This window comes from Trachypithecus francoisi, unplaced genomic scaffold, assembly GCF_009764315.1.
Source record: "Trachypithecus francoisi isolate TF-2019V2 unplaced genomic scaffold, Tfra_2.0 Contig01436, whole genome shotgun sequence".
Taxonomy (NCBI): domain Eukaryota; kingdom Metazoa; phylum Chordata; class Mammalia; order Primates; family Cercopithecidae; genus Trachypithecus; species Trachypithecus francoisi.
In genome coordinates this window covers 2805256-2819407 of record NW_022681430.1, presented here as the reverse complement: position 1 = coordinate 2819407, position 14152 = coordinate 2805256, and the positions used below count along the sequence as shown (strand labels likewise).

The window sequence follows — 14152 nt, the reverse complement described above, 5'->3', positions numbered from 1 at the left end:
CAGAGCAAGAATCAAACAACAACACTCACTGTTCAGCAATATTCTATCTTCTGCAGCCTCCGCTGCTGATACCCAGGCAAACAGGGTCTGGAGTGGACCTCAGGCAAACTCCAACAGACCTACAGCTGAGGGTCCTGACTGTTAGAAGGAAAACTAACAAACAGAAAGGACACCCACACCAAAACCCCATCAGTACGTCACCATCATCAAAGACCAAAGGCAGATAAAACTACAAAGATGGGGAAAAAGCAGTGCAGAAAAGCTGGAAATTCAAAAAATCAGAGTGCATCTCCCCCTCCAAAGGAACACAGCTCATCACCAGCAATGGAACAAAGCTGGACAGAGACAGCTCATCACCAGCAACAGAACAAAGCTGAACGGAGAATGACTTTGACGAGTTGAGAGAAGAAGGCTTCAATCAAACTTCTCAGAGCTAAAGGAGGAACTACATAACCAGCGCAAAGAAACTAAAAACCTTGAAAAAAGAATGGATGAATGGATAACTAGAATAATCAATGCAGAGAAGATCTTAAAAGAACTGATAGAGATGAAAACCATAACACCAGAACTACGTGACAAATGCACAAGCTTCTGTAACCGACTCAATCAACTGGAAGAAAGAGTATCAGCAATTGAAGATCAAATGAATGAAATGAAGTGAGAAGTGTAGAGAAAAAAGAGCAAAAAGAAATGAACAAAGCCTGCAAGAAATATGGGATTATGTGAAAAGACCAAATCTATGTCTCATTGGTGTGCCTGAAGGTGACAGGGAAAATGGAACCAAGTTGGAAAACACTCTGTAGGATATCATCCAGGAAACTTCCCCAACCTAGTAAGGCAGGCCAACATTCAAATTCAGGAAATACAGAGAATGCCACAAAGATACTCCTCGAGAAGAGCAACTCCAAGACACATAATTGTCAGATTCACCAAAGTTGAAATGAAGGAAAAAATGTTAAGGGCAGCCAGAGAGAAAGGTCGGGTTACACACAAAGGGAAACCCATCAGACTAACAACAGATCTCTCAGCAGAAACTCTCCAAGCCAGAAGAGAGTGGGGGCCAATATTCAACATTCTTAAAGAAAATAATTTTCAACCCAGAATTTAATATCCAGCCAAACTAAGTTTCATAAGTGAAGGAGAAATAAAATCCTTTACAGACAAGCAACGCTTAGAGATTTTGTTACCACCAGGCCTGCCCTACAAGAGATCCTGAAGGAAGCACTAAATGTGGAAAGGAACAACAGGTACCAGCCATTGCAAAAACATATCAAAATGTAAAGTCCATTGATGCTAGGAAGAAACTGCATCAACTAGCGAGCAAAATAACCAGCTAATATCATAATGGCAGGATCAAGTTCACACATAACAATATTAACCTTAAATGTAAATGGACTAAATGGTCCAATTAAAAGACACGGACTGGCAAATTGGATAAAGAGTCAAGACCCGGCCGGGTGCGGTGGCTCAAGCCTGTAATCCCAGCACTTTGGGAGGCCGAGACGGGTGGATCACGAGGTCAGGAGCTCCAGACCATCCTGGCTAACATGGTGAAACCCCGTCTCTACTAAAAATACAAAAAACTAGCCGGGCGAGGTGGCAGGCGCCTGTAGTCCCAGCTACTCAGGAGGCTGAAGCAGGAGAATTGCGTAAACCCGGGAGGCGGAGCTTGCAGTGAGCTGAGATCCGGCCACTGCACTCCAGCCTGGGCGACAGAGCGAGACTCCATCTCAAAAAAAAAAAAAAAAAAAAAAGAGTCAAGACCCATCAGTTTGCTGTATTCAGGAGACCCATCTCACATGCAGAGACACACAGAGGCTCAAAATAAAGGGATGGAGGAAGATCTACCAAGCAAATGGAGAACAAAAAAAAGCAGGGGTTGCAATCCTAGTCTCTGATAAAACAGACTTTAAACCATCAAAGATCAAAAGAGACAAAGAAGGCCATTACATAATGGTAAAGGGATCAATTCAACAGGAAGAGCTAACTATCCTAAATATATATGCACCCAATACAGGAGCACCCAGATTCATAAAGCAAGTCCTTAGAGACTTACAAAGAGACTTAGACTCTCATACAATAATAATGGGAGACTTTAACACCCCACTGTCAACATTAGACAGATCAATGAGACAGAAAGTTAACAAGGATATCCAGGAATTGAACTCAACTCTGCAGCAAGCAGACCTAATAGACATCTACAGAACTCTCCACCCCAAATCAACAGAATATACATTCTTCTCAGCACCACATCACACTTATTCCAAAATTGACCACATAGTTGGAAGTAAAGCACTCCTCAGTAAATGTAAAAGAACAGAAATTATAACAAACTGTCTCTCAGACCACAGTGCAATCAAACTAGAACTCAGGACTAAGAAACTAATCAAAACTGCTCAACTACATGGAAACTGAACAACCTGCTCCTGAATGACTACTGGGTACATAACGAAGTGAAGGCAGAAATAAAGGTGTTCTTTGAAACCAATGAGAACAAAGATACAGCATACCAGAATCTCTGGGACACATTTAAAGCAGTGTGTAGAGGGAAATTTATAGCACTAAATGCCCACAAGAGAAAGCAGGAAAGATCTAAAATTGACACCCTAACATCACAATTAAAAGAACTAGAGAAGCAAGAGCAAACACATTCAAAAGCTAGCAGAAGGCAAGAAATAACCAAGATCGGAGCAGAACTGAAGGAGATAGAGAAACAAAAAACTCTCCAAAAAATCAATGAATCCAGGAGCTGGTTTATTGAAAAGATCAACAAAATTGATAGACCGCTAGCAAGACTAATAAAGAAGAAAAGAGAGAAGAATCAAATAGATGCAATAAAAAATGATAAAGGGGATATCACCACCGACCCCACAGAAATACAACCTACCATCAGAGAATACTATAAACACCTCTACGCAAATAAACCAGAAAATTTAGAAGAAATGGATAATTTTCTGGACACTTACACTCTCCCAAGACTAAGCCAGGAAGAAGTTGAATCCCTGAATAGACCAATAGCAGGCTCTGAAATTGAGGCAATAATTAATAGCCTATCAACCAAAAAAAGTCCAGAACCAGACGGATTCACAGCCAAATTCTACCAGAGGTACAAGGAGGAGCTGGTACCATTCCTTCTGAAACTATTCCAATCAATAGAAAAGAGGGAATCTCCCTAACTCATTTTACGAGGCCAACATCATCCTGATACCAAAGCCTGACAGAGATACAACAAAAAAGAGAATTTTAGACCAATATCCCTGATGAACATCGATACAAAAATCCTCAATAAAATACTGGCAAACTGAATCCAGCAGCACATCAAAAAGCTTATCCACCATGATCAAGTGGGCTTCATCCCTGGGATGCAAGGCTGGTTCAACATACGCAAATCAATAAACGTAATCCAGCATATAAACAGAACCAAAGACAAAAACCACATGATTATCTCAATAGATGCAGAAAAGGCTTTTGACAATTCAACAGCCCTTCATGCTAAAAACGCTCAATAAATTCGGTATTGATGGAACGTATCTCAAAATAATAAGAGCTATTTATGACAACACACAGCCAATATCATACTGAATGGGCAAAAACTGAAAGCATTCCCTTTGAAAATTGGCACAAGACAGGGATGCCTTCTCTCATCACTCCTATTCAACATAGTGTTGGAAGTTCTGGCTAGGGCCATCAGGCAAGAGAAAGAAATCAAGGGTATTCAGTTAGGAAAAGAAGAAGTAAAATTGTCCCTGTTTGCAGATGACATGATTGTATATTTAGAAAACCCCATTGTCTCAGCCCAAAATCTCCTTAAGCTGATAAGCAACTTCAGCAAAGTCTCAGGATACAAAATCAAAGTGCAAAAATCACAAGCATTCTTATACACCAGTAACACACACAAACAGAGAGCCAAATCTCGAGTGAACTCCCATTCCCAATAGCTTCAAAGAGAATAAAATACCTAGGAATCCAACTTACAAGGGATGTAAAGGACCTCTTCAAGGAGAACTACAAACCACTGCTCAGTGAAATAAAAGAGGACACAAACAAATGGAAGGACACACCATGCTCATGGATAGGAAGAGTCAATATTATGAAAATGGCTATACTGCCCAAGATAATTTATAGATTCAATGCCATCCCCATTAAGCTACCAATGACTTTCTTCAGAATTGGAAAAAAACTGCTTTAAAGTTCACACGGAACTAAAAAAGTTCCGTATTGCCAAGACAATCCTAAGCCAAAAGAACAAAGAAGGAGGCATCATGCTACCTGACTTCAAATTATACTATAAGGCTACAGTAACCAAAACAGCATGGTACTGGTACCACAACAGAGATATAGATCAATGAAATAGAACAGAGTCCCCAGAACTAATACCACACATCTACAGCCATCTGATCTTTGACAAACCTGACAAAAACAAGAAATGGGGAAAGGATTCCCTATTTAATAAATGGTGCTGGGAAAATTGGCTAGCCATAAGTAGAAAGCTGAAACTGGATCCTTTCCTTACTCCTTATACGAAAATTAATTCAAGATGGATTAGAGACTTAAATGTTAGACCTAAAACCATAAAAACCCTAGAAGAAAACCTAGGTAATACCATTCAGGACATAGGCATGGGCAAGGACTTCATATCTAAAACACCAAAAGCAACAGCAACAAAAGCCAAAATTGACAAATGGGATCTAATTAAACTAAAGAGCTTCTGCACAGCAAAAGGAACTACCATCATAGTGAACAGGCAACCTACAGAGTGGGAGAAAATTTTTGCAAACTACTCATCTGACAAAGGGCTAATATCCAGAACCTGTAAAGAACTCAGTCAAATTTACAGGAAAAAACAAACAAACAAACAAACAAAAAAGTGGGCAAAGGATATCAACAGACACTTCTCAAAAGAAGACATTCATACAGTCAACAGTCACATGAAAAAATGCTCATCATCACTCGCCATTAGAGAAATGCAAATCAAAACCACAATGAGATACTATCTCACACCAGTTAGAATGGCAATCATTAAAAAATCAGGAAACAACAGGTGCTGGAGAGGATGTGGAGAAATAGGAACACTTTTACACTGTTGGTGGGACTGTAAACTAGTTCAACCATTGTGGAAGACAGTGTGGCGATTCCTCAAGGATCTAGAACTAGAAATACCTTTTGACCCAGCCATCCCATTACTGGGGATATACCCAAAGGATTATAAGTCATGCTGCTATAAAGACACAAGCACACATATGTTTACTGCGACACTATTCACAATAGCAAAGACTTGGAATCAACCCAAATGACCATCAGTGACAGACTGGATTAAGAAAATGTGGCACATATACACCATGGAATACTATGCAGCCATAAAAAAGGATGAGCTCGTGTCCTTTGTAGGGACATGGATGCAGCTGGAAACCATCATTCTCAGCAAACTATCGCAAGAACAGAAAACCAAATATCGCATGTTCTCACTCATAGGTGGGAACTGAACAATGAGATCACTTGGACACAGGAAGGGGAACATCACACACCGGGTCCTATTGTGGGGAGGAGGGGGGAGGGATAGCATTAGGAGATATACCTAATGTAAATGATGAGTTAATGGGTGTAGCACACCAACATGGCACATGTATACATATGTAACAAACCTGCACGTTGTGCACATGTACCCTAGAACTTAAAGTATAATAATAATAATTAAAAAAAAGACTTTGAAAACCAAATGGGAGGGGTTGAGGGGTTTAATCAACCCATGTTGATTAACTCATGGGATAAGGCCCTGGCATAAAATCACAAGCATTAAAACAATGCCAATTCCACATGCCAATCTCAGCCCAACTTCCTGAGAAGAGTATGATGAAGAATGCAGGCTTGGCACTCTCTAGGAGCCACATCAGAGGGGAGAAACCTTGAATCCTGTGTGTAGGGAAAACAGCTTACCACCTAGAGACTATAAACTCCATGACAGCAGGAATTATGTTTTGTTCCCTTTCCAGCACCTAACATCTAATAGGGGCTCAAAAAATGTGTTGAATGGCTGAAAAACATGAAGCCATTAGTTTCTTGGCTTAGTGTTCCCACATCTTCTGTTATTCTTCATTCATTTATAACCAATCCCCTGAAGTTTGGGCGACTACAGAAAACAAACCAACTTGGCACCCAACATAGTACGCAAGGAGGTTATGGTATTCCTCTTAGGCCCGTCTAGGGGTGTGTATGGGGGTAGGAATGGAGAAGGCTGAGGATCAAGGAGGCAGGTCACTGGCCTGCTGGCTTTGGGTCTCAGGACTTGTTATGGAGGGACAATAGCCGCTGGCAGATTGAGTTCTGGCAACCCCCGGCAATGGAATGCTGCTTTGCATGGTCCCTGTCTGGTTGGCAGCTTCCTGCCAGGGAATGCTGCCAAGCAGCTTATGACAGCTGCACAGTGTACAAGTTTCCGAGGTTCTTTGATGCACTGCCATTTCTGACCTGCCTGTCTGCTGCTCGTGGGAAGTAGCTGGGAAGTTCAAATACCAAGGGATCCCACTTTCCATTGGCTTTCATTTTTCAGTGGGATACCTGCCTATCTTGTCCTTTAAGATGGGAGTAGCTGGAAGATGGCCTTTGGCTCTTCTGGTCAATGGAGACCTATTAATTCTGTGTATGAAGGAGATCTACATTTCACTCTGCTCCCAACCACAGTGGGTTTTCAATATGACTGCTTGACCATATTTGTTTCCTAGCATCTTATCATAGTAATTGACATTTGTCATAAACTACCACAAGGAGAAACTACCTGCCTGAATCATTTAAAAAAAATTAAAGATAGCATTTTTTTTTTTTTTTTTTTTTTTGAGGCGGAGTCTCGCTCTGTCGCCCGGACTGGAGTGCAGTGGCCGGATCTCAGCTCACTGCAAGCTCCGCCTCCAGGGTTTATGCCATTCTCCTGCCTCAGCCTCCCGAGTAGCTGGGACTACAGGCGTCCGCCACCTCGCCCAGCTAGTTTTTGTATTTTTAGTAGAGACGGGGTTTCACCATGTTAGCCAGGATGGTCTCGATCTCCTGATCTCGTGATCTGCCCGTCTCGGCCTCCCAAAGTGCTGGGATTACAGGCTTGAGCCACCGCGCCCAGCCAAAGATAGCATTTTAACCATTTACTTCATTTGAAAAAAAGTTTCAAAATCTTAATGATTACTATTTGGAATGTTGACACCTTAAGGGATTTTAAGAAGGGAGCACCTTTTTATATTCTCTTAAAGAAGCGACTTTTACTTAAAGTCGCTGAAAAGTGAACTCAATTTTCCATCAGGAATGCATAAATCTTAACTTAGATCCTTCTCTCTAGTCAAAGATAAAAAGTTAAAAGTGAAATTTCAGGCATTACCTTTCAGCATCATTCGTCCAGTGGATCCTCCAAAAGTACTGAGAAGGCCACTTCTTGCTCCCAAAGACGTGGTTGCTTCTAGGAGAGAACCAGTGATGTACTGCGATATTGAAGTCCTTTGGAGGGTGGCGCGATACTCATATACAGTGTCTCGGACACATTGCTTTAAGCATGGACCAACACTTATTCTTCCATGGGCTGTCTCGGAGGCTGGGAGCTTGGTGAAGAAATGGAGTAGAGATCCAACTGTATTTTCTGTTTCTTCTCCTCTTCTCACTGCATTGTAGATCTGTGAATAGCACGAAGTACAGGAAGTATTAATCTAGTTTCTTAGGAAAGCAAATTATCTTGTTGACAAAATGCCAAGATGACTTATTAAGAAAGAAGGCTCAGATGCTCCAAGTGCAAACACTCTGAACACTGGGCTCATGCATTAACCTGAACATTCTACAGACACCATCTATTTGGAAAAGCTCTGTGTAGTTATAAAATAGGTCATTCAAACAACTCTGCTATCAGAGAACTTACAAGTCATACCAACCAAAAATACATTCAGCTCAAATTTCTCCTCCTCAGCAGAGCAAAGCTCTTCTGCAGAGAGATGAGGGCAAACCTTTCCTTCTTGTTTTCCTGGACACTCCTGAACGACTGCCCCGGGTCTGTCTCCCTCCGTGGAGTGTTTCAGCCTGACTTTTATGGGAAATCTTTTCTCCATGCTTAAACTGAAGTGAGGATGAGAGGGTTATGGGGAAAGAGAACTTCCCTATTTCCCCCTTGGGCATAATCCTTCAAACTGTCAGCTGAGATCGAAGTATTTGAATCATTTTTTCTCTTCCTCCTCCCTCACCTCCCATATCCAATGCTGACAGATCCTGCTCACTCTTCTTGCCCCATCTATGTCACTGTCACTATCCTGGTTTCTTCTCCCTTTATCACCTGAATTCAACAAGCATTGTCTCAACAAGATTGCACTGTTAGGACAGGTTCCTAACCATGTCTCCAATCTATTTCAATGCAGTCATTCAATGTGCATGTGTATAGACCTTGCTCTGTGCAAGGTACTGTGTCGGAAGATGTGGGGAAAGTGCAAGGGGCAGCACACACCTCCTGTGCTGCTGCAGGATTTCACAATCTTCGATGAGGCCTGAAAATGATAACGTTTGATGTTATTGAAGGGGGGACTTGGAATTTGTCAAGCATTCTGAGAAACCAGAGGCTTCTGGATAGTGTATAAACAAACAGGGGAGACACATAACATGCAGTGAGGTAATCCAGTTCTCTGATGGGGGAATAAAGTTGTGTACATTGTGCTGTCTCTATCGTGTCACCTTGAGCACCTTGCCTTGTCTGACTTGTCATTCATTCATCAAACCAACAAATAGTTACCGCTTATATACCAGAAACTGTGACAGAGCTGGATAAATAAAATAGCTTGTCTCCTCAGAGTCCACAGTCTAGTAAAGAAGACAGAAAGAAAAGCCAAGAGCTTAGAGTAGGGTGGAAATGAAGGTCACCTCCTTCGGTGATATTGACGAATGGTCAGGTAGTAGAAGACTCTCACTGCCCTGCGGGCCATGCATGTGCCCCCATAATGTTGCATCCTCCAAATCTCACTCAAGAGGGCCTCTCTTGAGCTGTGCTAGGTCCTTGTGATACCCCAGAATGCACTGAGTTCTATGATATTCAAACTGTGTAGACCCTAACTAGATTTTGTCTGTCTTCCTCTGTCTAGTGATATATATTTGCCACTTGAAGGCACAGTGTGATTCTTACCTTTAATTCTCTGTCATTAAATTCCTAGTGGCCTGCATGGCCATGGAGATGGTGTGCTGGGACAGAAAGAGCCCAGGTTTGGGGTCAGGTACATGAGGTTGTACACCTGACTCTACCTTCACCAGATAGAGAGCTGGTCGTAAGTGTGAACAAGCTGAGTTGAATGTTTCAAGACAGCTCCCTCCTCTGTAAAATGGGGATAATAACACTCTTCTTACGGAGACTGTGAGATTCACTAAGATAAACATGTAATATACTCAGCCTAGTGTCTAGAAATGATGCTTTTTACTGTTGAGCGAGTCTATAAAAGAGAATACACTCTTTTACCCTCAGTGAATAATAGGTGGTTGTATAACTATAGACCACAATCTATGAAATGCAATGTGATTGGAGTTACGCCCTTGCTCTTCTGTGTTTCTGGGAAATATTATGCTAATCTTATTTGGGTGTACTGTGAGGACAAGTGGGGGTAGAGAGCTGCAGATCTCAAGATGTAGTTTTATTCTCTTGGCTCCAAATCATACAGGCTGTCTCCAACACAGGAAGTCCCATGCAAGTCCTTCAGAAGTAACTGCTCCAGTTGTGTAAGGAAAAGAACTGACTGGCAGCTTGATGGCTAAGGAAGGCTTAATAGGGAAAGCAGGGTTTGACCTGTGCCTTGGAAAGCGGGCATGTCTCTAACTGGAGCAGCTAGGGAGACAACTCACCGTGCAAGCAATAAGAACAGCCAGTGGAGTACAGTGTTTAGAGCAGGGAGTCAGTGTAGGAAATAACTGGGGAATGAGAAAGACAGAGAACAACTGGGGAATGAGAAAGGTCAGTTGGCCTGATAAAGGAGACCTGGATTGTTAAAGCAAAGAGCTTTCACCCATCAGAGGAGGGCACCCCTTGATGTTTTTTTTTTTTTTGCTGGTTTGTTTTCAGCAAAGGAATGATGCTAAAACGGTTTTGTCTTAAAAAGATTACTAAGCTGGCAATTCCTAGTTCCTGATAGGTTGGCCTACTTTCTTTACTTGCCAAGCTGCTTTGCTGGCTCATTGTGCATTTGCTCACTACCATGTGCATTCCAGTCTCCACATCAGGCCTCCATAGATTCCCAATGACTCATTCAGTCTCTTATCCAGCTTTTCCAAGGTGTTTTCCTCAAAACATTTACAAGGGATTGTATGACCTAAGGACTCCTTAATCATGAAAGTTTTAAAAATCTCAGTAAATCTCTTCTCCTTTTGGAGATTTACATTGCATAATAGAATATTAAAGACAATTAGAAGGGTCAGAGTAAAGAAATTATTTTAATTTGCTTAACTGAGTATTTCCCATGTTATTTGATCATTTTTTAAAAGAACACAGCCTGTAGATGTAGTGCTGTGCCAAATAATTAATTTGCTTTAATCGAATAGCCTTTTCTTATTCCCATTTCTTTGACCTCTGCAGAATCTCTGAAATAGGCAATCATCCATCCTTCTTGAAGTCTTTCATCTCTTGTTATCTCACTGTTCCATCTCTGCCTTATTCTGTGTCTCCCCTTCTACCTCGGGCCTTCAGGACAGTTATAATGCAATAGAAAGGTGCCAGCAAGTGCCTAATGTAGGGAGGTCACAAATCAATTGACCATGGGCCAGATTCAGGCAACAGACCTGTTTCATCTGACATACACTGTTTAAATTCAGAAAAGTTTTACATATACATCTGAAGTTCCAGCATCTCCTGAATAATGAAACAATCTGGTAACACTGAGCATTCCTACATGGTATCAAATGGCTAGATCTTCTACTGTTAGATGGGGCATGAGTTCTCCCCTGGATGCCAGTGTCCACCACTCTTTAGTGATCACACCTGGCCAATATCTGGTCACCATTAGTATATGTGTGTATATGTGTTTGTTACCCTGTCTTAATAAAATACAGATATGGATGTAGATATTTACAACAAACATGTACTGAGCTCCTCCAATGTGTCCTCTGTGTGCTCTTGCCTGTGCTAGTTGCTGAGGATAGAGAGAAAGCCATAGTCTCTGATATCAAAAAGTATTGTAAATCACCTCTGAGAAACTATTAATAAACATATATAAATGCTATGTATATATTAAGTAATATTTCAACATTGTTTTCAGCCACGTTTCCAAGCCCCCAAACTTGTCTGAAGAAATAAAAGATGAAGTGCTCTACGAATGAAGCTCGGAACTTCTGTCACCATTGCCAATACCCTCACCACAAAGAACCAGAAAGAGATCAAAAGTTACTATGAAGATCTGGAATAACGCATCCCAGTCACACCAATCCTGGATGAGAAAAACTCAAGGTGCTTTGTTGGAAAAATGCTGAAGTGTGGACAAAGTGATGGTAGATATGGCAATGTTCAGGGAACCTGTCAAAATCAAGGTATTGACCAGGCACAGTGGCTCACACCTGTAATCTCAGCACTTTGGGAGGATGAGTTGGGTGGATCACGAGGTCAGAAGATCAAGACCAGCCTGACCAACATGATGAAACCCCGTCTCTACTAAAAATACAAAAATTAGCTGGGTGTGGTGGCATGTGCCTGTAATCCCAGTTACTCGGGAGGCCAAGGCATGAGAATTGCTTGAACCCAGGAGGCGAAGGTTGCAGTGAGCCGAGATTGCACCACTGCACTCCAGCCTGGCGACAGAGTGAGACTCCATCTCAAAAAAAAAAAAAAATTCAAGGTATTATCTCTTCCTAGATCACTCACTTGTGAAAAAGAAGAAATCATGGAAAAGCCCACGTATAGCGTATGAAGAAGAGACAGTAGAGAATAGTCATTACAGTTATGGCTCTGGAGCATTGGTTTGAATTCCAGCACCCATGCTTCCCAGCTGTGTGACCTTGGGTAAGTTGCTTTGCCATTCTGTGCCTCAGTTTCCTTTTCTCCAATATAGACTATAATAGTATCTGCTTCATAACGTTGTGGCTAGAATTACAAGCTTTGATAAATGTAGTATGATTAGAACAGCATCTGGCACTTAGTAAATACTCAACAAATACTAGTTTATATGATGACAGTGATGATGAGGAGGATTGTGGCAGGCTACAAAAATGGCCACGAATTATTTCCTTCACTGACACTGGGCTGGAACTGTGATTGTCTTAACTAATGGAAATTTAGCAAATATGATGCAAGCAGTCTTGAAAAATACCTGTACATTGGAACTTGCTCTCTCTTGTTGCTTTTGGGCACTCTGCAACAACTGCCATGTAAGGAAGCCTGAACTACTTTGCGGGAGGATGAAAGACCATGGCCCAGTCACCCCTGTCACCTTGGCTGATAACTTGCCAACAGCCAGACACATAGTGAAACCATCCTAGATTTTAGATCATCCACGTGCCAGTCCAACTGCTGCCACAGATGCATGAGAAAGCCCAGCAGAGATCAGTTGATCCAGACCAGAACTACCCAACCAATTCACAGAATCGTGGACTAAATAAATGATTGTTGTGAAAAGTCAGTAGGTTTTGGGAGTGCTTTGCCACACAGCAGAAGTTAACTGATACAATGATGATGTGTTTGGAACCATAAGTATTTTAATTACGTAACAATTGAATCCACACACTAATCTATAAAGTTGCTTCATTTTGTAGATGGGAAAGTAAGCCTAGAGAAGTAGAGAAATACAGTCAGCCTTACACACCTAGTAAGAGGCTATGCCAGGATAGAAACCCAGATTTCTCTAACTCTGTGGTCCAGCTTTATCCACTGCACTACCCATTGTCACACTCAAAGCCCAACAGTGGGATAAAGATCACACTGTTAGGGGTGATCTTGGCAAGAGGTTTAGGTGATGTTTACAATGCTGTTGTTATTGTTTTTATTCATGATAATTCCTTTCGTGGTCACTCTCAATTACTTTTGAAAACAGTCAAGTTAAGTCTAATGAATAACCAAATATGCTTCCTTTATGTAGAGATTTATAGTTTTAAATTATACAGTCACAAATGAGAGAAACTCAAGGTTAATATGGTGATGGAAAGTGCTGAAAACTAGACAGACTACTGCCCTACATAGGCCAATAGCTTTTTTGAAACAAAATCCAACACATCACAACATGGCATCCACACTTGCTAGACAGCTATGTGAGCATTCATTTATTCAACAAGTGATTTATATTTACTGAGCACATACATTGTGCTAAGTCCAACTGCTGGTGTTCTACCAGTGAGCAAGATGAGCTTCATTTTCATGGGAAAGGCAAACAATAAACAAGTAGACCAAATAAATTAGTAAAAAATTGTAGGCTATTATATACTGTCAAGATATATTTCTACAGGACTTGCTGAAGTCATTGGGAGGAAAGGAAAGGAGTCAAAATCTTTATATTTGGTCATTGCCAAGTTTTTAGAGATTTAGGCTTTATATAGAGAGCTACATAGATCAATGTTGCAAACTGTTAATGAATCCTTTCCATGGGATTACGCTCTTCCCATTATGGTAGGTGCTGTGGCCTGGAGTGGTTAGGGCAAAATGATTTGACATGATAAAGTGACTTAGAGAAAAGCAAGCAATGCTTAGATAACACTTGCATAAACACTTAAAAAGGCATTTGCAGTTCCTCGTGACTCATGAAAGAGGGATGCCATGTAGAAGCCAGTACTGGGATGTGGAGTTTAGTTCCAAAACAAAAGAAAACAAGCATACTGAGGCTGAAGAGAGTTGGGGTAATTCAGATGGAGACAAAGGCAAAGACTTGCATGCACTAAAAGGCATGAAGCAACCAGACACACCACATCCACAGCACTCACCCAGAAGGAAAGCTTCTTGGAATAGCCAGAGCTTTTTCTTGACTTGACTTCTACTAAAGTCAAAAGGGGTATTGTCAAGGGGAGTCATTTTGTACTTGCTCTGTTTCAGAAGCTATCTTTTTGAGATCACTTATGAAAAATCATGAGGTTCTAAGATCTGATGGCATATCTTCTGAAATCTTTCAACAGGAAGAAAGTGTATTACTTAGAGGTCCATTGACTCAATAATAATAATAATAATAATTGCATCATTTGTCAAATG

The 14152-nt window shown here is 41.2% G+C and overlaps 1 protein-coding gene across 2 annotated transcripts in view; it reads right to left on the bottom strand.

Moving 5' to 3' along the window:
• LOC117091955 (1-phosphatidylinositol 4,5-bisphosphate phosphodiesterase epsilon-1) overlaps nucleotides 1-14152 on the bottom strand; it is a 245213-nt gene that overhangs the window by 195614 nt on the left and 35447 nt on the right. Inside the window, exon 2 of one of the 2 annotated variants that reach the window (XM_033225009.1) lies at nucleotides 7361-7649. In XM_033225009.1, coding sequence (XP_033080900.1) covers nucleotides 7361-7649 — 289 coding nt within the window. Of the gene's footprint in view, nucleotides 1-7360; nucleotides 7650-14152 lie in introns of those variants that run through there. The other variant, XM_033224999.1, reaches the window with a different exon arrangement.